Source organism: Balaenoptera physalus (genome assembly GCF_965194825.1).
Source record: "Balaenoptera physalus genome assembly, chromosome: 15".
NCBI lineage: Eukaryota > Metazoa > Chordata > Mammalia > Artiodactyla > Balaenopteridae > Balaenoptera > Balaenoptera physalus.
This window is the reverse complement of record NC_138894.1, coordinates 9,478,730-9,506,291: the sequence shown is the minus strand read 5'-3', so window position 1 is coordinate 9,506,291 and position 27,562 is coordinate 9,478,730. Positions and strand designations below refer to the sequence as shown.

The 27,562-nt window shown below is 44.0% G+C and overlaps 1 protein-coding gene across 4 annotated transcripts in view; it reads right to left on the bottom strand.

The window, feature by feature from the left end:
• Window positions 1-27,562, bottom strand: part of AFF3 (ALF transcription elongation factor 3) — a 557,646-nt gene that overhangs the window by 79,711 nt on the left and 450,373 nt on the right. For all 4 annotated transcript variants that reach the window (XM_082427229.1, XM_082427230.1, XM_082427231.1 and 1 more), the window contains one exon: window positions 18,635-18,675. In XM_082427229.1, the coding sequence (XP_082283355.1) occupies window positions 18,635-18,675 (41 nt within the window). The remainder of the gene's footprint in view (window positions 1-18,634; window positions 18,676-27,562) is intronic.

The following is a 27,562-nucleotide window of genomic DNA, read 5'->3' as shown; positions in this document are numbered from 1 at the left end:
CAGTGGTTGAGAGTCTGCCTGCCAATGTGGGGGACTTGGGTTCGAGCCCTGGCCTGGGAGGATCCCACATGCCGCGGAGCAACTGGGCCCGTGAGCCACAACTACTGAGCCTGCGCGTCTGGAGCCTGTGCTCCGCAACAAGAGAGGCCGCAATAGTGAGAGGCCCGCGCACCGTGATGAAGAGTGGCCCCCGCTCGCCGCAACTAGAGAAAGCCCTCGCACACAAACGAAGACACAACACAGCCAAAAATAAATAAATAAATAAATTAATTAAAAAAAAAATTTGGGGGGATGCATTAAAACTTAAGTGAACAACAAACATCAGACGTACACGGTACCATCGTCCTTGGTCTAGAAGTGATGCAACACAGTGTTCAAAAGAGGTAACACACAGAGACAAAGCCTTCCAGCCAAAACAACTTCCAGTTCTGTTATTTAAATATTTTACCACCTGCAGCTCTATCAACTTAGTCTGAAGGAACGAGTCCAGAAGAGTGGAACACCGTGTGGACGGCAACGGGTCCAAGCTAGTAACCTAAGGGATGGTCCTAACTGTTAGGTCACTCCATCCATGGGGTGTCCTGTTCCTCTGGTCCCTTTCCTGAGGCTGGTTAAACCAGGCGGTGTGGACGATGAGCTTAGTTCTTCTGCAGCCACAGATCCCTGGCGATAGGAGGGAGGTGGGCTGGGACCTGGGACCCTTGGCTGCAGTGCTTGCACCTGGACAAACATCTCCTCCAGAACAGAATACAAAGGAACTATAAGGGACGAAAAATAACTGCACGCATGCACAGTCAGGGCAGTTATGAACAGTAAGATACCAAAAGGCCACTAATCAACTGCCACTTCTGAGCTGTCGGGAGCAAAAGCAGGGTCCTGCGCATGATCCCTGTACGTGACACCACCAAGGGGGTGGGCACACCACCTAAGCCACCCCTCCGGCCCCACCCACAGATCCACCTCTACTTTCACCCCACTTAACAGACCAGCTCGTCCCCTCTCCTCGGGGAGCGAGCAAGGGCACCTGTTACTTGTTTTCGCTCCCTTGTGCTGCAGCACGAGTCCCAGTGAAGCCCTGCCTGAATTTCTTGTCTGTCATCTTATCAACTTCTATTGATTGAAGAGTCCAAGGATCTGAGTCAGTAACAAGAGCAGGGGAGGGACGGTGGGTCTGCCCAGCACAGGATACCAGAGGGACCTCTGCTAGGAGAGAAGGAAGGAAGGAAGAAATCTCCAGGCTGGAATCTAGCACCTCAATCCTGGGAGAGAGACGCCTGCTTCCCACTCTAGACAAATTTGAGAGAAGGGACCACCCTGAAGACCTGGGGATAGTAGTATGTGCAGAGATGCAGTCATTTTTTCTTTTTTATTGTGGCAAATATACATACAAAATTTATGATTTTACCCATTTTTAAGTGAAAAATTCGGTGGCATTAAATATATTCACATCGTTGTGCAGCTGTCACCACTACCATTCCTTAAATTTTTTTTTCTTTTTTAGTGAATGAAAGATTCTTTACATTCAATAGTGCTTTACAATTTTCAAAAGTCTCACACAGATGATTTCACATAATCCCATAATAAACCGTTTATTTTCATTCTTTTTGAAAGAGGTTAAACCCCATTAAGTATGCCCAGCTCACATCACCCCATCTGCTCCTTTAGGTTCCTGGCAACTGTGGGCATTGACTAAAAGGGTTAACACTTCCTTTCACCCAGAGGTCCCTCCGGGCTGCATCCTCCTCGCCCAGACCTCAGGCAGCGGGTCCACAAGAACCTGCAGGCATCCCCACCCCACTAAACCATCTTAACAGGTAATTAGTGGCTTCACGCAACTTGTTATTCATTTACGCAAAAGACTGTTAATAGTTTCTTCCAGGCTGCTCTGTTCTATTGTGTAAAATACATGTTTGGGACCTTTTAAAATGTGTGTTATTTACCTGATAGAATTCAATGTCTTCTCTGGAGCCATTAAGTTTTATGGTGGGAATTAGTACTTAGGAGGACTTTTTTTTTTTTAATAAATTTATTTATTTTATTTATTTATTTTAGGCTGCGTTGGGTCTTCGTTGTGGTGAGCAGGCTTCTCATTGCGGTGGCTTCTCTTGTTGCAGAGCGCGGGCTCTAGGCACATGTGCTTCAGTAGTTGTGTCATGCGGGTTCAGTAGTTGTGGCTCGCAGGCTCAGTAGTTGTGGCGCACGGGCTTAGTTGCTCCGTGGCATGTGGGATCTTCTGGGACCAGGGATTGAACCCATGTCCCCTGCATTGGCAGGTGGATTCTCAACCACTGAGCCACCAGGGAAGCCCAGTACTTAGGGGAACTTTTTAAAAGCTGAGTTTTAGATTCGACAGCCTACGTTTGTTTACGACGCTAATGCAGTCAGCTGGGCTAACAGTCACCGAAGGGCGGTCGGGGACACTTAGGTGGCAGTTAAGAAGAAGCAGTAAGGAGAGTGTGTCCACTTTTGTAAATGTCCATGGGTACCGCTGGCCCCGTTAGAGAAGAGAGCTCACACAGAGGCTCAGTTGGCATTCTTCTCTCTTTACAGGGCCCCCAAACAGATCTCTACCAGGGATCCCCCATGTTATCTGAGAGTCACTGTTTGCTTTTGAAATAAGGATGATTTACTTTGAAAATAATAAGATGAATCCAATTCTTCAGGGATCAGCTGGAAAAGGTGTCCGGAAATGACCCAGGATGACTTTTCCAGGTGAGTGAAGTAGGATGCTGATGTAGGAGACACGGGTTGCTGCCTCCTCAGGGGTCGAGGTGAACTTATCCAGGACCCAGAGACCCACAGTTAGGGCTCTGATGGGAGAACAGGCTAGATTAGAACCTATTACAAAGTAGGGATGGAACGAGCAATAGTAAGGGATAGTTCTTGGGCTTTGTTGATATTTATTTTTCTATAATGTCAAGGTAAAAACACGCTCCATACTATTAGTTATTCATGGTTTCATAAATTAAATCCACTCTGTCATATTTTCCTCTTTGTTTTTAAGCTTCCTGGCAGGACTTAAAGAGTACCTCATGGTACCTTGATGAGTGGATTTTCTTAGTGATGCAATAGAGTAATTACTATCGTATGGATAGATTAACAAAGCACTTTTTCTATTTATCGCCTCATTTAATCTGTCCATAAGCCTAACAAGGAGGACATTATCACCATCCTGTTTATGCAATTGTGAGAGTTCAGACTCAGATGGATAAATACTTTGCCCAAAGTAAGTTCCAGTCCAAGCTCAAGGATTCAAAATCTCGTGCTTGCTTCATGACGTCTTGTAAAAAAGAGAAGAGATTAGGGAAAGCTGGGCCAGAGGTTTGGTATTTTTTCCCCTTCCTTATCATGGCAGTAGAGATGAGTGGCATAATTTGAATTCTTGGTCTTTCATGTTTGAAAGGCATTGAGTAAGTCATCATTGAGCATTCTTTCTTTTTTTTTTTTTTTAGTTGAAGTATAGGTGATTTATAATGTTGTGTTAATTTCTCCTGTACAGCAAAGTGATTCAGTTATACATATACATATACACATTTTTTTTTAAACATCTTTATTGGAGTATAATTGCTTTACAATGGTGTGTTAGTTTCTGCTCTATAACAAAGTGAATCAGCTATACATATACATATATCCCCATATCCCCTCCCTCTTGCGTCTCCCTCCCACCCTCCCTATCCCACCCCTCTAGGTGGTCACAAAGCACCGAGCTGATCTCCCTGTGCTATGCGGCTGCTTCCCACTAGCTAGCTGTTTTACATTTGGTAGCGTATATATGTCCATGCCACTCTCTCACTTCGTCCCAGCTTACCCTTCCCCCTCCCCATGTCCTCAAGTCCATTCTCTATGTCTCTGTCTTTATTCCTGTCCTGTCCCTAGGTTCATCATATCCATATATATTACACATGCTTTTTTTATACTCTTTTCCATTATGGTTTATAATAGGATATTGAATATATTTCCCTGTGCTATACAGTAGGACCTTGTTTATCCGTCCTATATACAAGCTTACATCTGAGCAGTCATTCTGTATACAGAATTACCTAATATTCACGATGTGGCTCCTGTTCTCCACCCGTTGTTGAGAACACACATAAACACATAAAGCGAGCCGAGGGCAGAAGCAGGCCTATGTCAGCAATTCCATGAGGTACTGATGGAACAGGACTGTAGGACTCAGGGTAGTTGGTTAGTTAAGGTTTCCGTGGAAGGTGAGGCTTGATCCCACGTTTGAGGGAAGCCCGGCTCCCCTGCCTCCTGCACTGGGGGTGTGTGTGTGTGGAAAGCTGGCTCCCAGACCCCTATCCCTCTGGATGCCCACACCCCAGAGGAACAAAGGGCCTGCTGCCCCCTGTTGACCCCCCAGCCTTGCCTTGCTCAGGGCGCTCGTTCTGTCTGCAGAGAAAGCCGTTCTTCCCCTTTCCACTCTTGGGTCCCCTGATGCTCCCCTCCTTCACACGCTACTTCAAATGCCCCCTCCCCGCGCCCCTTGCTCTGCTCTGAGAGGGCTTCGGTTCTACCTGCATCCCCCCAGGGACAATGATCTCTTTATAACTTGATGGGGTGGGAGGATGTTACTGAAGCTGCTAAGAGCATCAGCTAGAGTCAGACAGGCCACGCGGCAGATTTACAGACATAAGACTGTGGGTCACTTACGTGTCTGTGTAAACCCAGATTCACTAGGATTCTAGGGGGGGTATTTGGAAAATGAAATGAAATAAATGTCCATCTCTTTAAGGCCCTAATATTGAATTCCTCCTTCCTGGCTGAGTGGGTTATCGTGAGGATTAATGAAAAGTGATGCATGTGAAATGCTTGGTGGTGTACCTACACGCGACTGCTGTACTAACAAGGCCCAGGACCACACAAGCACATGTTGACATTTAATACACGCAGTAGATCTGCGCATGTTTCCGCTACCACCCGTAAACTCCTGGAGAGTGGGATGCATGGGGAAAGCATTTTCGTGTCTACCACAGAGACTGACGTGACGCCCTTACCCATTGTAGGGGGTCTGCACTATAAATGTGCATCAAATGAAGGAAGGAAAAAAAGAAACATGAATAATTGGTGGAGATAATATGAGAGAGCATCTTAAATCGTGTCCACGGTGGGAAGCACAGCAATGAGGAGTGGGGAGGGGGAGACAGGGAGCAGCCAGGGATCACCTCCGGGCTGGAAACTTCTCTAAGGCATCCTACAGTTCTCTCTGGTTACTGATTTCTAAGAATTTAATTTCACTCTAATTGAATCGCACTGGATGCTTTCAATCTTTTGAAGGGTTTTTTTTTTTTTTTCTTTTAAGTCCCTGACCATCACACTCTGCCTCCTGAGACGGTCTGCTGCAATGGCAGACAGCCATAGTTTCAGAAAACTATTTTCTATTTTAAGCCCAAATTTGCCATTGCTTAACCACAAAACATGGGTTCTGATTCACTCATTCATTTGTTCATCGTTTTCTTTCATTCATCAAATAACTTATTGTGCCTTCTAACTACCAGGAACTGTGCTAGGTGCTAGGGATAAAAAGACAGGCAAGAAATGTACGGATTATTATAATTATTAGTAGAAACAAAGTAGTAGTGCAGACTAAGCTATTTGTTACAATATAAAACGTGGCCTCAGCCACCTGCCTCTGACCCCATCCAAGCCTGTTTCCTTTCTGCGTGATGGGGATGAGAGAATTCTACTCCACACGAGTCAGAGGACCTGGAGTCTAGTCCCAGCTCTGCCACTTGCTACCTTGTGACCTGCGGTGAGTCCATCACCTGTCACAGGCTCAGTTTTCTTATCTGTAAAATGGGTCCTTTCTATCTCATAGGGTTATTGTGGGATCACAAAATGAGATAGCCAATGAGATAGGGCTTCTAAACTCTAAAGCTCTTTAAAAAAGTTTTACCAAAAAGACTTCATCATCAGAAGCCCCTGCACTGGAGAGACCGGAGACCACTGTGGGTCTCGAAGGTGGGGCTGATACATGTCCTCCTGCTACCTTGTCACCTTCCAAGTGGGAAATGTGAAACTTTCTTAAAAGTCCCCCAAGCCCCCTTTCTGGACCCTCAGAGACGAGGCCAACCGTTACCAGTGCCTGGCAACTGTGACTTTCTTCTTCAGACTTCAGGGACAGTATGTAAAATGTGACCTGGAAAGACACCCTTCGGTGCTGGTGGCCACTCCCAGCACGTTCCCTTGGCTTGGCTGAAGCTGGTCCACTTGGCGACAGGTCAGGAAGATGAGGCTGAATGCAAAGCCCCCTCCCTGCCATCAGATGCCTACCCTGCCCTCCCCGCGGGTCGTGGGACCATTCATTTCCAGCCCCGCTTCCAGACACAGATCACACTCACATGGAGGTGACCACTTGATTTTACATGATTCCTCACTTACTTAATTTCATTATATTCTCCCTAATGGGAAGAGGAGATTTGATGGGTGAGGTTTATTTGAGGAAGGGCAAAACTGTGGTGAGCATGGGCTTCCCTGGTGGCGCAGTGGTTGAGAGTCTGCCTGCCAATGCAGGGGACACGGGTTCGAGCCCTGGTCTGGGAACATCCCACATGCCGCGGAGCAACTGGGTCCATGAGCCCAACTGCTGAGCCTGCGCGTCTGGAGCCTGTGCTCCGCAACAAGAGAGGCCGCGATAGTGAGAGGCCCGCGCACCGCGATGAAGAGTGGCCCCCACTTGCCGCAACTGGAGAAGGCCCTTGCACAGAAACGAAGACCCAACACAGCCATAAATAAATAAATAAATAAATAAATAAATAAATAAAATTAAAAAAAAAAATTGAGGTGAGCAGATGCATGCAGCTAACAAGGCCTCTCTCTTTGCAAAGCTGCGGTCGGGGAGGCCACGAGCAGAGGGCTGGCTGCTTCTTACCACCGTCCACCTGCCCCAGCCCAGCGCCCGCTGTGTACACAGGACACGATCAATAAAGCCTCGTGGCACAAATGAATAAATCAATGGCAGTTGTTTGGATTCCAATATAAATGGATCTTGGACCTGAGATATTGCCAGATGGGCAGACAGGTTACAATCTGGTGATGCATCTCCAAGGCTGTAAAAACGTAGCCATTTCTGGAGTTATAGGCTGACATTTCAGAAGATGATTATATGTACAATTTAACCACATGGCCATTTGCACCCTCCCAGTGCCATGGCTTCAACAACTGTTTTCATGTTGGCTTTCTTGCTCTTTCTTTTTTTTTTTTTTCCTTTTAAAGTCAAGCACAATTTTTTTTTCCCAGCTTCTCATCTTCCTAGCCGAATGTGATTTATTCATATGAAATTATGCTCCATTTTTATAAAACCCAAGTTACTGAAAACGATGCTGGAGGTTTCACAGAAAATATTAATTCCTGATCTCTGGCTATAAAGCATCCCTGCTCGCTCTGCAACAGTTCCGTCGCTCTGAGGCAGATGGAAGCGGTCCAAGGGGATGATTAACTTCTCAGTCCTGGCAATTGCCTAGTGCTCCTCTTGCCCTGGATTTCAAGATTGACCTCCAGCTCTTCTGCAGATGCACAGTCGCTCAGCTTGATAAATCACATGAACCCTTTTTTTGATCACAGTTATCTACTATTTACTACTTGGGAAGGGAAGTTAATGGTTTTCAGAGGCACTTCACATGCTGCACACATATCCTGCCTCCTCCTAACAGCACTTTGCGTATTCTCCACATTACTTGTGATGCGGCAGTGTCGATACCAAAGACCCACCCTTAGAAACGACCCTCAAAGCCCATTTATCCCAATTCTTCTCTGGCTCTCTCTACCCCATCTAGTACAATAATATGTACAAAGAAGAGACACTTGAGAGGCACATCCTAAGGAGTGAATAAGAAGGAGAAGGGGAGAGATTGGTTCAAGATGGCGGAGTAGAAGGACGTGCCCTCACTCTCTCTTGCGAGAGCACCGGAACCACAACTAACTGCTGAACAATCATCGACAGGAAGGCGCTGGAACTCACCAAAAAAGATACCCCACATCCAAAGACAAAGGAGAAGACGCAATGAGACGGTAGGAGGGGCGCAATCACAATAAAATCAACTCCCATAACCGCTGGGTGGGTGACTCACAAACTGGAGAACACTTATACCACAGAAGTCCACCCACTGGAGTGAAGGTTCTGAGCCCCATGTCACGCTTCCCAACCTGGGGGTCCAGCAATGGGAGAAGGAATTCCTAGAGAATCAGACTTTGAAGGCTAGCGGGATTTGACTGCAGGACTTCAACAGGACTGGGGGAAACAGAGACCCCACTCTTGGAGGGCACACACAAAGTAGTGTGCGCATCAGGACCCAGGGGAAGGAGCAGTGACTCCACAGGACACTGAACCAGACCTACCTGCTAGTGTTGGAGGGTCTCCTGCAGAGGCGGGAGGTGGCTGTGTCTCACCATGAGGACAAGGACACTGAGAGCAGAAGTTCTGGGAAGTACTCCTTGGCGTGAGCCCTCCCAGAGTCTGCCATTAGCCCCACCAAAGAGCTAGGGTGGGCTCCAGTGTTGGGTTGCCTCAGGCCAACCAACAGGGAGGGAACTCAGCCCCACCCATCAGCAGTCAAGCAGATTAAAGTTTTACTGAGCTCTGCCCACCAGAGCAACAGCCAGCTCTACCCACCACCAGTCCCTCCCATCAGGAAACTTGCACAAGCCTCTTAGACAGCCTCATCCACCAGAGGGCAGACAGCAGAAGCAAGAAGAACTACAATCCTGCAGCCTGTGGAACGAAAACCACATTCATAGAAAGATAGACATGATGAAAAGGCAGAGGGCTATGTACCAGATGAAGGAACAAGATAAAACCTCAGAAAAACAACTAAATGAAGTGGAGATAGGCAACCTTCCAGAAAAAGAATTCAGAATAATGATAGTGAAGATGATCCAGGACTTCAGAAAAAGAATGGAGGCAAAGATCGAGAAGATGCAAGAAATGTTTAACAAAGACCTAGAAGAATTAAAGAACAAACAAACAGAGATGAACAATACAATAACTGAAATGAAAAATACACTAGAAGGAATCAATAGCAGAATAACTGAGGCAGAACAATGGATAAGTGACCTGGAAGACAGAATGGTGGAATTCACTGCTGCGGAGCAGAATAAAGAAAAAAGCATGATAAGAAATGAAGACAGCCTAAGAGTCCTCTGGGACAACATTAAACGCAACAACGTTCGCATTATAGGGGTCCCAGAAGGAGAAGAGAGAGAGAAAGGACCAGAGAAAATATTTGAAGAGATTATAGTCAAAAACTCCCATAACATGGGAAAGGAAATAGCTACCCAAGTCCAGGAAGCACAGAGAGTCCCATACAGGATAAACCCAAGGAGAAACACGCTGAGACACATAGTAATCAAATTGGCAAAAATTAAAGACAAAGAAAAATTACTGAAAGCAGCAAGGGAAAATGACAAATAACATACAAGGGAACTCCCATAAGGTTAACAGCTGATTTCTCAGCAGAAACTCTACAAGCCAGAAGGGAGTGGCATGACATATTTAAAGTGATGAAAGGGGAAGAACCTACAACCAAGATTACTCTACCTGGCAAGGATCTCATTCAGATTCGACGGAGAAATCAAAAGCTTTACAGACAAGCAAAAGCTAAGAGAATTCAGCACCACCAAACCAGCTCTACAACAAATGCTAAAGGAACTTCTCTAAGTGGGAAACACAAGAGAAGAAAAGGACCTACAAAAACAAACCCAAAACAATTAAGAAAATGGTCATAGGAACATACATATCGATAATTACCTTAAATATGAATGCATTAACTGCTCCAACCAAAAGACACAGGCTCGCTGAATGGATACAAAAACAGGACTCATATATATGTTGTCTACAAGAGACCCACTTCAGACCTAGGGACACATACAGACTGGAAGTGAGGGGATGGAAAAAGATATTCCATGCAAATGGAAATCAAAAGAAAGCTGGAGTAGCAATACTCATATCAGATAAAATAGACTTTAAAATAAAGAATGTTCCAAGAGACAAGGAAGGACACTACATAATGATCAAGGGATCAATCCAAGAAGAAGATATAACAATTATAAATATATATGCACCCAACATAGGAGCACCTCAATACATAAGGCAACTGCTAACAGCTATAAAAGAGGAAATCGACAGTAACACAATAATAGTGGGGGACTTTAACACCTCACTTACACCAATGGACAGATCATCCAAACAGAAAATTAATAAGGCAACACAAGCTTTAAATGTCACAATAGACCAGATAGATTTAATTGACATTTATAGGACATTCCACCCAAAAACAGCAGATGACACTTTCTTCTCAAGTGCACATGAAACATTCTTCAGGATAGACCACATCTTGGGTCACAAATCAAGCGTCAGTACATTTAAGAAAATTTAAATCATATCAAGCATCTTTTCTGACCACTACGCTATGAGATAAGAAATCAATTACAGGGAAAAAAACGTAAAAAACACAAACACATGGAGGCTAAACAATACATTACTAAATAACCAAGAGAGCACTGAAGAAATCAAAGAGGAAATCAAAAAATACCTAGAGACAAATGACAATGAAAACATGACGATCCAAAACCTATGGGGTGCAGCAAAAGCAGGTCAAAGAGGGAAGTTTATAACAATACAAGCATACCTCAAGAAACAACAAACATCTCAAATAAACAATCTAACCTTACACCTACATGAACTAGAGAAAGAAGAACAAACAAAACCCAAAGTTAGCAGAAGGATAGAAATCATAAAGATCAGAGCAGAAATCAATGAAATAGAAATAAAGAAAACAATAGCAAAGATCAATAAAACTAAAAGCTGGTTCTTTGAGAAGATAAACAATATTGATAAACCTTTAGCTAGACTCATCAAGAAAAAGAGAGAGAGGACTCAAATCAATAAAATTAGAAATGAAAAAGGAGAAGTTACAACAGACACTGCAGAAACACAAAGCATCCTAAGAGACTACTACAAGCAACTCTATGCCAATAAAATGGACAACCTGGAAGAAATGGACAAATTCTTAGAAACGTATAACCTTCCAAGACTGAACCAGGAAAAAATAGAAAATATGAACAGACCAATCACAAGTAATGAAATTGAAACTGTGATTAAAAATCTTCCAACAGGGCTTCCCTGGTGGTGCAGTGGTTGAGAGTCTGCCTGCCAATGCAGGGGACATGGGTTCGAGCCCTGGTCTGGGAGGATCCCACATGCCTCGGAGCAACTGGGCCCGTGAGCCACAATTGCTGAGCCTGCGCCTCTGGAGCCTGTGCTCCGTAACAAGAGAGGCCGCGATAGTGAGAGGCCCACGCACCGCGATGAAGAGTGTCCCCCGCTTGCCGCAACTAGAGGGAGCCCTCGCACAGAAATGAAGACCCAACACAGCCATAAATAAATAAGTAAAAAAATAAATAAAAAATAAAAAAAAATCTTCCAACAAACAAAAGCCCAGGACCAGATGGCTTCACAGGTAAATTCTATCAAACATTTAGAGAAGAGCTAACACCCATCCTTCTCAAACTCTTCCAAAAAACTGCAGAGGAAGGAACACTCCCAAACTCATTCTATGAGGCCACCATCACCCTGATACCAAAACCAGACAAAGATACTACAAAAAAAGCAAATTACAGACCAATATGACTGATGAATATAGATGCAAAAATCCTCAACAAAATACTAGCAAACAGAAGCCAACAACACATTAAAAGGATCATACACCATGATCAAGTGGGATTTATCCCAGGGATGCAAGGATTCTTCAATATACACAAATCAATCAATGTGATAAACCATATTAACAAATTGAAGAATAAGATCCATATGATCATCTCAATAGATGCAGAAAAAGCGTTTGACAAAATTCAACACCCATTTATGATAGAAACTCTCCAGAAAGTGGGCATAGAGGGAACCTACCTCAACATAATAAAGGCCACATATGACAAACCCACAGCAAACATCATTCTCAATGTTGAAAAACTGAAAGCATTTCCTCTTAGATTAGGAACAGACAAGGATGTCCACTCTCACCACTACTATTCAACATAGTTTTGGAAGTCCTAGACATGACAATCAGAGAAGAAAAAAGAAATAAAAGGAATACAAATTGGAAAAGAAGTAAAACTGTCACTGTTTGCAGATGACATGATAGTATACATAGAGAATCCTAAAGATGCTACCAGAAAACTACTAGAGCTAAGCAGTGAATTTGGTAACGTAGCAGGATGCAAAATTAATGCACAGAAATCTCTTGCATTCCTATACACTAATTATGAAAAATCTGAAACAGAAATTAAGGAAACACTCCCATTTACCGTTGCAACAAAAAGAATAAAATACCTAGGAATAAACCTACCTAGGGAGACAAAAGACCTGTGTGCAGAAAACTGCAAGACATTGATGAAAGAAATTAAAGATGATACAAACAGATGGAGAGATATACCATGTTCTTGGATTGGAAGAATAAATATTGTAAAAATGACTATACAATCCAAAGCAATCTACAGATTCAATGCAATCCCTATCAAATTACCAATGGCAGTTTTTACAGAACTAGAACAAAAAAATCTTAAAATTTGTATGGAGACACAGAAACCCCGAATAGCCAAAGCAGTCTTGAGGGAAAAAAACGGAGATGGAGGAATCAGACTCCCTGACTTCAGACTATACTACAAAGCTACAGGAATCAAGACAATATGGTACTGGCACAAAAACAGAAATATAGATCAATGGAACAGGATAGAAAGCCCAGAGATAAACCCACGTACCCATGGTCAACTAATGTATGACAAAGGAGGCAAGGATATACAATGGAGAAAAGACAGCCTCTGCAATAAGTGGTGCTGGGAAAACTGGACAGCTACACGTAAAAGAATGAAATTAGAACACTCCTTAACACCATACACAAAAATAAACTCAAAATGGATTCGAGACCTAAATGTAAGACTGGAAACTATAAAACTCTTAGAGGAAAACATAGGAAGAACACTCTTTGACATAAATCACAGCAAGGTCTTTTTTGATCCACCTCCTAGAGTAATGGAAATAGAACCAAAAATAAACAAATGGGACCTAATGAAACTTAAAACCTTTTGCAAAGCAAAGGAAACTACAAACAAGACAAAAAGACAACCCTCAGAATGGGAGAAAGTATTTGCAAACAAATCAATGGACAAAGGATTAATCTCCAAAATATATAAACAGCTCATGCAGCTCAATATTAAAAAAACAAACAACCCAATCAAAAAATGGGCAGAAGACCTAAATAGACATTTCCCCAAAGAAGACATACAGATGGCCAAAAAGCACATGGAAAGCTGCTCAACATCACTAATTATTAGAGAAATGCAAATGAAAACTACAATGAGAAAAAAACTACAATGAGGTATCACCTCACACCAGTTAGAATGGGCATCATCAGAAAATCTACAAACAACAAATGCTGGAGAGGGTGTGGAGAAAACAGAACCCTCTTGCACTGCTGGTGGGAATGTAAATTGATATAGTCACTATGGAGAACAGCATGGAGGTTCCTTAAAAAAGTAAAAATAGAATTACCATATGACCCAGAAATCCCACTACTGGGCATACACCCAGAGAAAACCATAATTCAAAAAGACACATGCACCCCAATGTTCATTGCAGCACTATTTACAATAGCCACGTCAGGGAAGCAACCTAAATGCCCATCGACAGACGAATGGATAAAGATGTGGTACATATACACAATGGAATATTACTCAGCCATAAAAAGGGATGAAATTGGGTCATTTGTAGAGACGTGGATGAATCTAGAGACTGTCATACAGAGTGAAGTTAAGTCAGAAAGAGAAAAACAAATAACGTATATTAACACATATATGTGGAACCTAGAAAAATGGTACAGATGAACTGGTTTGCAGGGCAGAAACTGAGACACAGATGTGGAGAACAAATGTATGGACACCAAGGGGGAAAGTGGCGGGGGGGGGGGGCGTGATGGTGGGATGAATTGGGAGATTGGGATTGACATGTAAACACTAATATGTATAAAATGGATAACTAATACGAACCTGCTGTATAAAAAAATAAAATAAAATTCCAAAAAAAAATTACACTGGCAATTTAGAATAAATTAATTTGACAATTGATAAGACATCCCCCCGCCAAAAAAAAGGAATGAAGTACTAATACATGCTACAACACAGATAAACCTTGAAAACATGCTCAGTGAAAGAAGCCAAACACAAGAGTGTATTTCGTAGGATTCCATTTACATGAAATACCGCAAAGAGGCAAATTCACAGAGAGAAAGTGGTTTGGCATTCGCCAGGGGAGAGGGCAATGGGGAGTGAAACGAAACAGGACCCTATGGTCCTTCCCCCACCCCCATACCCTCCTGTCTTTTGTCTGCGTAAAAACTTCAGCCAAAGAATAAGTTTAATCAGAGCCGTGAGAAAATGTAGAAGCAAAGAAAAGCAGTCAAACAGGACAAAACGATAACAGTTTAGTCAGTAAGCAAAGTCAAGGACATTTATTTCCCTCTCAAGGGCTCTGGATAATATTCTGAGCCATATCCTGTGAGCTGTCTTACACATACTGAAACCCTCACCAGGCGGAAGAAGTTAACTACATGATGACCAAGCTGTAGCCATGACATAAGCTGCCACAATTCCGAGAACTGGCCTCAAGGAAATGGGAACAAACCGACCCGGGAACTGAAGGTTAACTGTACCTAAAACAATCAAGATGGTGCTGGTCAGACCACCAATGACCAATTTCTCGATGACGGTCAGAGCTGCCTGTGCTGTTTCTGCGTGTAGCACCCTCCCTCTGCCTATGAAAGCTCTTGCCCGCTGGTTGTCAGGGGGGTGTGAGTCGGCCTTTGGACACGCGTCTGCACCTCCCTCCAGTTGCCGGCATCCAAAATAAAGCAAACTTTACTTTCCACCAAAAAAAAATAAAAAAAAAAAAAAAAGGAGTATGCCCTTCTGCAAAGGGAGGTTTTCTTGCAATTGATTGGTTTATCTTCCTGAGAATTTTGCCACCTCTTCCTGCCCTGGTGTCCTGCTTTTTCATTATTTGGGGCATTGGCAGGCCTCTGGTAGGCCAGCTGCCTCTCAATGGCATAAAACAGATGGATGAAAAATTCTACAGGCAGCAGTAGCAAAGAATAAAACCCAAGCCACCATCCTACCTTCACACATCCTTCCCATTGCTGCAGGTGGCACGGGTGAGTTGGGCCAAAGCCCACATTTGCCTCGCTGTTGAGATACTGTTTGGATTTGTGGAGCGTTTGGGCTATTTTGGCTGAACCATCAACTAAGCCCATCACTCAGACAAAGTCAAAGAAGCAAAAGGTTTTCTATGGGAGTGACCACAGATGCTTTTTATATTTTAGTAATGGCAGTATCAGAGTTTTAATTGATCAAGGTTGTGTATTGACTACTGAGCACTCACTGAACTTGAAAGCATTACAATCTCAACTGTCAGATGCTGGATTTCTGCTGGAACGCCCCTGGAAACCAGGAAGCTGGAGCAATGAAAAGATAGACAAGACTGACCTTCAGAAGATGTCTGGATATCCTCTACCCTCTGACACTCCACGGGGATGAGATTTCTATCTGCCCTCATAGAGGGAAACGACACCCCTTTTCCCTGTATCTAGTCCCATCAGGCCAGGTCCCCAAGCCTCGAAGGTAGGCTTTCTTACGGGGAAGCAGAGGACAACTGGCTTCCTACAGTGTAAACTCACATCCCCCCTACCATCCCAGTCAAGTGAATCCCATTTCATCATCAAGCTGTACATCTTGAGACAAAACAGCTCTCCTCCTGGATCACACGTCCTGTGTTCACCAGGTACGTAGGCAGTTATAAGGCTAAATGGAAGTGACACGGGCCCAGAGAGGAGCAAGCCAGTGGGACACCTCAGCGTCACATGGTAGCCTGACTCAAGCCAGCATGGGCTTTCTGTCCAGCTCCAGAATCGCAGAACTCAGGAAGCAACTTTGAAGGCCTGAAAAGTGCTCCTTCTTTTTCTCAGACAGAAACAAAATTGCTGCCTAATCATTATGGAATTTTATATCAAGAGGTGATAACGGGCTGAAAAAAGAGATTAGGAAACCAGAAGAGTATGCGTTAATGAATGTATAATAGATCACCACCAGGCTGTAAGTATCCAGAGATACTGGGGTTAGATCTCTACCTTGGGAAGGGCACAACCTGGAGGGGAATTTTTACTCAATTCCCTCCCCAACCTGAGGTGGTTCTTGGGACAGACAGAATTTTAGGCAAGTCATATGGTGGTTGGACCCAAAGCCACATCCCTCATTTTCTAGAAAAGACTAGTTTATTCCACAGAATAGATAATGTGATAGAAAATGACATCTGTCATGTGTTAAGTTAGCATTCTCTAATTTAAGAAACTAGAAAACATGAATCCAATTAATTCAGTAGGTGTTACAAGTCCTTATTTTGAAGAAGGGTTCTTAATTGTATCGCCCAACAATTACAGAGACTTCTCACTCATGGAAATACTCATGTGGTCCTGAATTAATGGAAAACATAAAACAGAAAAAGCACAGAGAAGTAGCTTTACACAAATGCACTGCTAGAATAGTAGGCAAAGTCAGCCCATTACTTTGAAAGGCACTGAGTTCCTCCCATTGTGAACAGAAAAACTGTTAAGAGTTAGAGGGAAATGCTCAGTTATGTCTGAAGACAGGGAAATTCGTTAGAAGAGCAGTGACAATGGGAACCTCTGTTTTTCTGTTTCTAGGGAAGGAACTTTTTTTTCCTCACAGTATCTGCATTAAGTGGTTATATAAGAACAAGGGCTAAGATACTAACTTACTAGTCAATTAATTATTGGGCTTCAGGAGGGGTTTTTGAGAGGAGATCAGAAAATGTCAAAGGTAATATAGAGTTGCTCATCATGAAAATCTATGCACATTTTCTACCCAGGACAAAGTCATGTATCTTTTGGGGAGAAGCCTTAGAATATACCAGTCCTAGTTTCTGATGACTTGTCTTTGTACCTACAATCATGTCTTCAAGGGGAGTCCATGTTTTTAAAAATGGTTCTTGATTCATTCTACCAAAGGCTATAAAGATATTTTGTGTCTAGATATGTAGCACTGAAATGTAATTTATATTACATTTACACACACGTTGTGTATATTACACACACACATTGAAATGTAATTTATATACCATAAAGCTCACCCATTTAAAGCATGCAATTCAATTGTTTTTAGTATATTTACTGGGTTGTGAAGTCTTCACCATAATCTAATTTTACACCATTTTTATCACCCCAAAAAGAAACCTCGTCACCATTGGCAGAGGCATAATATTGTCAACTGAGGGCTTTCTCTTGCTTCTCAATGCATTTTGTTGAAGGAATCACGGAAGAAGAAAAGTCAAAGGGAAAGAAGAAATATGTAGAGGAAAAGAATTAATGTGTCAGATTTTAAGTGTGTTTTGATCCAGAGTCTCTCTTCTTTCTACCAACAGACTCAGAAGCAGTACAGTTATCAGCTTTTGTGAAAATCCCAGAAGCAACCCCAGAAGATCACGTGGCAGCCACTCTTAGAGCCCACAGGCTTGTGTGGTTGTCATGGGGAAGGCTTTTCAACTGGAATCAAAACACTTGGGCTCAGCCTGCCACCATCGAGAAAACGCTTTTCACCCATGAGCACAGATAATTCGCCTAAGTGACAGGTTTTACCTTGGAGAAGCATTGAACTGAGCTGGTTTACACAGTCAATTATTGCTCATTCCACAGAAAAGAACTGGGAAGGAAGGGAGGGAGGTGGTGGTAGCTAGACAATGCCGAGAGGCCTGCCAGCCCGCTGGGGTGAACAGCTCCTTCGGCTGTTTCCAGCCCTGTGAGAACCTCACTTGTGGAAAGAAAACAAAGCTTCATCTTTACCTCCTGATGGTTCTTTAAAACACACACACACACACACACACACACACACACACACACACTTTTTGGCAAATGAGAAATCAAAAACCAACCCAAACCAAGAGATGGTCTGGTCTATTCTAGAAAGTAACTTTATATATCCCCATTCAAATATTTTCGAACAGTCTTATAGGCAAAGGAAGACGTGAAATACAGCTGGAATACGTTTACTGATTAGCTTTACATATCTCATTCAATAACACAAGTTAGAAAAAACAAGCCAGAGCAAGGAGTAAAAAGTCAGGCATGCAGCACCATGAACTGGGTTCCGTGCATAAAGTAAATTTCGAGAGAGAATCTCATCAGAAGACAGATAGCTCTCGGGGAAATGATGTGGGAAAAAAGTCTGAAGAAAACATCCCAGAATAAATGAAGTACTTATTGTTGAAAAATGAGCTTAGATCTCAACCAATTCCAAAGTTCAGAATTTACTGCACCATTCAGGACTTTCCCTCCAAGTTTCTTGTCTCCTGTTTCATTGTACAACAAGGGATTCTTCATACTTTCTATGAAATACAGCACGGCGATTTTTGCAGTAATAAACTCCACACATGCATGACAAATTGAAGCATGCAAAATGTTTAACATCCCAGTTCACAGATACTTTAGGGACAAAATCCGATTATGAATTATATGCCACAGTAAATAGGGCTCAATGTTTCATAAAGCAATTTATAGTTCATAAAAATGACAAAATGTACCTGTCAGACAGAGCGTGGAGAGCCGTTCTCTGGGCTGCCTGCTGGAAGAAAGGGCAGAGATGTTTATTTAATATTCTGACTTTAAAATTACGTGCTCGATCAATACTTAAAAAGAAACCCTGTGTCACCCACACTTCTGCCAGGTGGCCAAATATGAAACTACTAGTAACACAGTAGAGAATCCTCTCGTGTTAGGAAACGAACATTTCTGAAGAGTTACGGGAAGCCCCCATGGGTCACACCTGCCACCAGGGGGCGAGCTTGAGGAGACTGGACATACTCCACAGGTGAGGTTAGACACGTCTCAGGAGACGGGGTACTGATTGGACCTATGTCATTTTTACTTCCGGAATTCACTTTTACCATTGCTTTATTCTACTTTCCTGTAAGGAAAAGATCTGTTTTGGTTCCTTTGCAGCTTCTTTTCTTATGAAGGTATAATTTTGGACCTGGTTTTCAGATTTATTGATAAAAGCATCACAATTGGATATTGGAACACTGACTGGCTATGTGATGATATTAGGAGATCGTTGCTATGTTTTAGACACAGTAACATAACTGTGGCAATGTTTTTATAGAGAGTCTTTTAGAGATTCATATTGAAATATTTATGAATACAATTACACGATGCTGGGATTTAAAATAATACAATTGGAGGGAAGAGAGGGTAGGTAGGCATATAAATGAAATGAGATGGACTTGGGTTGATAACTGTTGAAGCTAGGTGACGAGAACACTGGGGGAATAGTACAGTATTCTGGGAATTTTTGTGTGTTTGAAATTTTCCATAATATAAAAATTAAAAGAAAAAAGGAAATAAGAAAGCCTCCCTCAGATTCTCCCAGTTTTGCACTCACTTTCCTTTCGTCTGTCTGTCCTATTTTTTTGTCTGTTTGCCTTATGCCGCCAAGGACTCTGAATCTACGGAAGGCAGAAAAAGACTTCCCTGACTGAGAAGTCATAATTGGGAGGGGATCAAAGCATGGCCTCGAAGACCAAGGCTTCCTCAGGGTGCATGCAGGAAATAGGGAGTGTCCACAGTCCATCTTCACCTCGGACACGACGTATGTCAAATTTACTGTTTACCAGGGACACCAATGTTTCCCATGCTATTCCTCATCACAAGTGGGTGGCGGACAAAATAGAATCTTCAGATTAGAAAAAAATGACACATCAGAACCATTATCTCTATTACAGAAAAGAAATACACCCTTGGTGATAGTTGCATATCCTTGGATCAGGCAGTCAGACCAACACCTACTGAATTCCTACTACATGAAGATGATTGCTCTGGGGTCTCAGGGGGAAAAAAGCAAAAGCAGAAGTGGTCATTGTCCTGGACAAGCTGAGTCCCCAGGGAGGGAGTCAGAATAGAGATCCAGGGATGGCTGGCAGACATTTGCATAACATGCAAATAAAAAGATGAAGGTAGGACAGAGCTAGGAAGGGGCAGACATGAGTGGTGACTAATGGCTGGTGGATCTACAGCCCCTCAAACAGGGTGTGGAGCTGTTAGCAGGTGCTCTGGAAATATCTGCAGAGTAAACATCAACGAATGAATCACTTAGGGGATCCTTCCCACTGAAATGTGGTCAGGCGAGAAGAGGCACCGGTGGTCCTGCACTAGACGGTGGAGAAAGGGCCTGTCCAAGCCCCTGGCAGTGGTTCTCACCTGGGCTACCCTCCCCCCAACCCCAGGAGCGTCTGGAATTGAGTCGGGGTGTTTCTGCATGTCACACTCATGAGGGGATCACTACTGGCATTTAGTGCCTGGCCCCAGGGATGTTAACACTTTTCAAACATCAGGAAGGTCCCCTTGTACAATCAGGAACTGTCCCCTTCAAATGACAAGGGTGTCTCTGGGGAGACGCTGCAGCAAAGTAGCAATGAAAGGCAGATCTGAAAGAAAGAACCCAGGGAACGTGAGCTCCTGGGCCTGGCACCAGGAATGGAAAATAAATTAGTAAGAGAAACTTAGATAATTCCACAAGAGACGCAACCGCAGTGAGTTAGGAAAAAGCATAAAATCTGTTGAACAGGGAATTGAGAGTCTTACATTCTGGGACAGGTTCTGCTTTTCATTTATATTATGGACCTGGAGTCTGGTCCTCGACCCAGGCCTCAGTTTCCAAACTACCCTTTCCTTCCCCAAATGGAGGCTGAGGGAGCCAGTCAAGGTCCAGGCTACTGTGGACAATCCAAGGGACAGGGGTCCCCTCCCTCCTCCCTGGATTCCAGGGAATGACAGCCCAAGTGACCTGGCATTCTAGTGTCACATTATTCGTTCAAGATAGAAAAGAAGAATAACTACAGTGCTTTCTCTTTGCGGGGACACCTGAGGGAGTTGAATGTGGCAGGGGGAAGAGGTGAGAAGCCAAGGAAGGCCTGGACAGCATCCCCTGCCCTCTCCTCTCTCTCCTTTGTCTGCGCTCTCCCGAGGGCCACCCCAGGAGCACGTTCACAAAAAGCACCCAGCAGGTGACAGGCAGCTGTCGTTGTTCCCAGGTTCATCTCCTAAAGCGTTCTCCCTCCCTCAGCAAGATGGCTTTCCATTTTCCGCAGTTATCCTTGAAAAGAACTTCACTCTCTAGTAAATATACAATATGTTTGGCTAAATATACAAAAAGTATTTGGAACTCCCCAAAGGAAAGATGGCACGTATTATCAGCACAGTCTCTTATCATCTCAGCAGGAGGCACTGGAGACAGACTCCTGGAATGACAAAAATCAGGAGATGTGACTAAAAGGTCAACAGGAATCTCTCACATGGCATCTGAATTTTCGCCCAGCCCTGGATGTCAATGTTTTTTAAAGTCTATTGATTCTCTTCTCTCCTGCCTGCAAATACTTCCCGCTGACTTTTCTGATAAGGAAACACAGCGCTTGTTGATGTGCAGTCTATAAGAAGATGATTTAAGAAGCAAAAGCAAAGCAAAACAAATCCAAAACAAGAAACTGAGATGCCCAACCGTCACTAGAATGCCTGCGAATTGATGCATCCCAGGGGGTGGTACCTGCTGAGAATAACTCCATAGGACTGACGTTGGTTGAGTCCTCTAACGTAAGCTGAGTTGGAAGCTGGGAACAGGGGCTGCTTTCCTTTAGCAGATGGACACGATGCTGGGACCAAAAGGTCCTTCCGGGCTTAGACATCATGCATCTAGCCAGTCACCAAGCAATGTCTTTCTGTGACCCTCACTCTTCAATCTGCCACACGACTGCCTGCACTACTATTTTTAATGCCTGCTTTTGATTGTTCTATTTAATTTGTTGTTATTCTACATCATTCAAAACTTTACAGAGGAGGACTTATCCATCAAAAAGGAGACGAGAATATATTAAATGTTTTAAATAACTCCTTGAGGAAAAAAAAAAAACTTACGGCATTAAAACTGTATGTTATATACCAAAGCAAAGACCACCAACTTTTTCTTACTGGCTCCTCTCTTAAAATAAACTTTGGCTGTTGCACACTATTTTATTTTACTGTTGGAAAATAATAAAATAAATAAACACTGGAATTAAATAGCAGAGAAAAAAATTACTTAGGTGACTCATGATTGAAACCTGAAAAACTACTCATAGAAAACTAGATGAATTGCCCAATTTCCTTCTTTCAAGACTTGTACGTTACAGCAACCATATTTCTCTTTCTAAATCATCTCCTCACGTAACTTTCTTTTTATTCAGTTCTCAGCAAAATAGATTGAGAGCCTTAAGACAATGCGTCACTGATCTTTCCTGAGTTCATTACTCATTCATGAATGACTCTGAAGGGTAAGTCTGTGAGACAAAACAAGTTTTCTGCCAGAAATAATTATTTTCCAGGTTCTCTTTGAGAGATGACATCTTTTCTCTGTCTTTATTACAGCAAGCTGGGTGCTTGGGAACCTAATCAGTAGACTTGCAGGTTTCAACATACGCTAAATGAATTACCAGTCACAATCTGTTATTGAGGGGAAATCAAAGAGGAAATTAAGTGCCCTTACTGTAACTGGGTCGAGCGTAGAACAAGTTCATGGATATTGGAGGGGGAGAAAGCAAAGGGAAGAGGCTAGAATTCAGAGGGGTCTTAGCATAATCCAGTTTCTTTCTTACTTGATAGAAACAGAAACACCACGTTGACAGCTCCATAATGCCATCTGCTGTACCTATCAAGTGCAGGGGCTGGGCTCTGCTTGGGTGACAGTCAAAACGGACAAAGCGGGCTTCCCTGGTGGCGCAGTGGTTGAGAGTCTGCCTGTCAATGCAGGGGACACGGGTTCGAGCCCTGGTCTGGGAGGATCCCACATGCCGCGGAGCAACTAGGCCCGTGAGCCACAACTACTGAGCCTGCGCGTCTGGAGCCTGTGCTCCGCAACAAGAGAGGCCACGACAGTGAGAGGCCCACGCACCGCGATGAAGAGTGGCCCCTGCTCGCCGCAACTAGAGAAAGCCCTCGCACAGAAACGAAGACCCAACACAGCCATAAATAAATAAATAAATACTTAAAAAAAAAAAAAACAGAAAACGGACAAAGCTTTTGCCACATTGTACCTGGAGTTTACACGTGAGCCAGACATGAAAAGTTAAACACACACAAGCATTCTAGATCCTGGATCTAGACAAGGGCTATGACCAAAGAGGACAAGCGCTGTGAACCAGAATGTGAAGGGACCTCATTTGGAATGAGCGCTCAAGGAAGGTTCTCTAAGGAAGGGATAACAAAGCTGCCACAAGGAGGGCAAAGAAGAGCTACTGAATGAGAGAAGTAGGAATGCGGAAGGAAGGAAGGGAAAAGTGTTTGGGAGCAGAGGCCCGAGGCAGGCCTAGATCTCTGGTCAGTGGAGGAACTACAGGAAGGTTGCTCTCGGGGAGGTCAGTGAGCGGTGGGGACAGCGGCAGGTCCCAAGGGCTTTGGAGGTCAAGTTAAGGATTTTGGACATTATCCACAGCAATAAGAAGTCACTGAAAAGTTTACATGAGGGGAAGCTGGGCGAAGGATATATGGCAGAGGTCCCCAACCTTTTTGGCACCAGGGACTGGTTTCATGGAAGACAATTTTGCCAAGGACCGGGGGCGGGGGGGATGGTTCAGGCGGTAATATGAGCGATGGGCAGTGATGGGGAGCGGCAGATGAAGGTGTGCTCGCTTGCCCGCCGCTCACCTCCTGCTGTGCGGCCTGGTTCATAACAGGCCGTGGACCCCTGATATATGGGACCTGCCTGTACATTCTTTGCAACTTCTGGTGAATCTATATAATTAAAAAAAAAAGAGTAGGGAGTGAGGCAATATGACTCACACTTTTCTTTTATTTATTTATTCATTCATTCATTTATTTATTTATGGCTACATTGGGTCTTCCTTGCTGCGCGTGGGCTTTAGTTGCGGCGAGCAGGGGCTACTCTTTATTGCGGTGCACGGGCTTCTTATTGTGGGGGCTTCTCTTGTTGTAGAGCACAGGCTCTAGGTACGTGGGCTTCAGTAGTTGTGGTACGTGGGCTTCAGTAGTTGCAGCACGGGGGCTCAGCAGTTGTGGCTCTTGGGCTCTAGAGCGCAGGCTCTGCAGCTGTGGTGCACGGGCCCAGCTGCTCCACGGCATGTGGGATCCTCCCGGACCAGGGCTCGAACCCGTGTCCCCTGCATTGGCAGGTGGATTCTTAACCACTGTGCCACCAGGGAAGCCCTGACTTACACTTTTCAAATTCCCTTCTGGCCTTTGTGTGTTGAATGGATTGGGGTAGGAAGGGACAAAGTTGAAGGTCACTTGCAGTGATCCAGGCAAGAGAAGTGCACGGTAGCGGTGGAGATGGAGAAAGTTTGTGCTACATTTTGGAGGTAGGGTCGAAGGAACTGGTGATTGATTGAACGTGGGAAGTGGGGGGGGCGTCAGGAACGAGTCCCAGGTTCCTGGCTTGAGCACCTTGTACAGATCGAGAGCCACTGATGGGCAAGACGGGTGCAGGAGAAGACAAAGGCAGAGTTTAGGTTTGGGTGTGTAAAAAACTCTAATTTGAAAAGACACATACACTCCAGTGTTCACAGGTGCATTATTTACAACAGCCAAGACATAGAAACAACCTAAGTGGCCATCAACAGATGAATGGATAAAGAAGATGTGTTATGTATATACAATGGAATACTACTCAGCCGTAAAAAAGAGAAGAATTTTGCCATTTGCAGCAACATGGATGGACTTGGAGGGCATTAATGCTTAGCGAAGTAAGCCAGACAGAGAAAGACAAATACTGTGTGATATCACTTATATGTGGAATCTAAAAAATACAAGAAACTAGTGAATATAACAAAAAAGAAACAGACTCACAGATATAGAACAAACTAGTGGTTACCAGAGGGGGGGGGCGGGGAGGGGCATTACAGGGGTGGGGAAGTGCGAGGTACAAAGTACTGGGTATAAGACAGGCTCAAGGATGTACTGTATAACATGGGGGGAATATAGCCACTATTTTGTAATAACTGTAAGTGGAAAGTAACCTTTAAAAACTGTATTTCCAAAATGCTATGATCTCTCCCTTGCCCCCCAAAAAAGTTTGGGTGTGTGAAGTTCAAGTTGTTTATGGGAAGTCAAGTGCAGATAAACAGATGGTTGGATTTATGAGATTAAAGCTGTTAAATGACAATTAAGTACACAACATCCATATGTTTTTTTTGGTTTTGTTTTTGTGTTTTTTTAAAAATCTGGCCACTGATTGGCTTAGTTGGTTCAGGTTCCTGGGCACAGAGCCCAGGTTTTTTTTTTTTTTTTTTAATAAGTTTTATTTTTATTTATTTATTTATGGCTGTGTTGGGTCTTCGTTTCTGTGTGAGGGCTTCCTCTAATTGTGGCAAGCGAGGGCCACTCCTCATCACGGTGCGCGGGCCTCTCACTATCGCGGCCTCTCTTGTTGCGGAGCACAGGCTCCAGACGCGCAGGCTCAGTAGTTGTGGCTCACGGGCCCAGTTGCTCCGCGGCATGTGGGATCTTCCCAGACCAGGGCTCGAACCCGTGTCCCCTGCATTAGCAGGCGGATTCTCAACCACCGCGCCACCAGGGAAGCCCTTGGTGTCCCTTTAAATCAAGCCAGCACTTCTCCTCTTCTCTCTCCAGTTCGTCCTCTTTCTCTTTAGAGTCTGCCTACAACCCAAGGTCCTTTTCATGAAGCTTGCCTCGACCACTCAAGCTCTTGCTGACCCTCTGCTCTCAGAGCTCCTGGTCTAGAACATGGCTTAGCGCTGGGTTCTATTCTTTCCTGGGGAGCTTGCCATCTGCTTCACGGAAATTTTAGTCTTGGCTAAAAATTCAAGTTTCTTGAAGATCACCGAAGGCAGAGATCCCAGCTCATCCTCCTTCCACCGGAAAGAGCTTCCTGCTGACGGACAGCACCTGCCGTGTGATTCGCCAGTAGGATGTGAGTAGGTAACTTCCGGTGATAACAAATGTTACTATCTGCCATGGCTCCAATTTCAGAGCTTTGTTGAAATACATTTTTTCCCCCTTAGCTGTATATTCTTTCTCTATTTTACTATCTTGAAAAACTAGGGTACACATTTCTCTTTAGAGAAATTTTGACTGGTTGTTTTATTTTAACTGTGTGGCTTAGATTTGCATATGTCTACCAGAAATTTGATAAAGACAATAACAGACATTTATTAGTACCTAGTATATCCTATGGGAAGTGCTGATTAAGGTCGATGACACCAGATGGTTTGCTGGATAACATTATCTCATAATTCGGATTCCGGTTCCAATTGACTGATTTGGGGGCATTATTTGAGGTTGGGGGCTGTCCAAATTTGGCAACTCTAATCTTCTGAGAGGGATTATTGAGGGAGGCACTCTTGTCTTCACTGGGCATTTCCAGGACATTTTATTCTAGAGATAACACTATGAATAACTGGTGACATCTACCATGTGGCCCCTTCTGCTTCCAGGCCCTGGAGGCTTTTGCCATCAAAACAGAAAACTTGGGGGCAGCCGCTACGAGCTAGGAGAAAGAAGGGAAGGCGTGGGGATGGCGTGAGTACATGCCCCGGGGGCCGTCCCTCACCCACAGTGACTGACGTCAGGGTCCTCCCAGCAGGCGGGGGCCCCACTGAGGGTCTGGATGGTATGAGGCGCCCTGAGTGATGGACCATACTGACTGCCATGAGGGCAACACGATGGGTCAGAGGATCCCCGTGGATTCCTGGAGGCTGTCTGTGCACCAGGGGTGGCTGGCGCGGAGGTGGTCAGAGGTCAGTCTGAAGTGGGCGGGTGGTGGCAGGAAGATCCATGGCCGTGCGTGAGGCTCTTAGTGTGGGTGCCGGGAGGGAGAAGTGAGCTGGGTGACATTCAGCCCCAGGCCAGGTCCTGGGGGGCAACTTGCGCTTCAAGAGCTGTGGCATCACTGTCCCATGGCAAGTGGCTTCTTCTACCTGGTCATCTGGAATATTTACCCCATAAAGGACTGGACTTAGGGAGGCTAGATACCAGCTCCTTGAGAATAGGGAAGTGGGTACCAGTTACATGACGGAACGATGTTTGGTACAAGGTCTAACCAACAGCACAAGGCACATAAATGCTTGACGAATATAATGTCACTAGGTGACCAAGCCATAAATGGTGCCCTTCCTGAATCCCTGAGGGATGATGGATTAGCTTTTATCTCATTCATTCATTCAATTTGGTCTCATTCCAAAAACGATTTGTGTCAGAGGATGGGACAACCGGGCTTTAGTCTTTAACAGATTCTAAAGTTTATTCGAGCTTCTGTTAGTACAATTACAATTTTTTTAAAAAAAATATTTTTTTTAAAGAAATGAACAAGGCAGTCTTTTGCTTTTAAACAGGCATCACCCTTCAATTGCCAATTACCCTTTTAGATAAGAGGATCTGACAAATCTTCGCTGAACTATTATTTTGTTAAAAATAAAAATGGCACTCTATGTACCTGCTTCCTTATAAGAAAT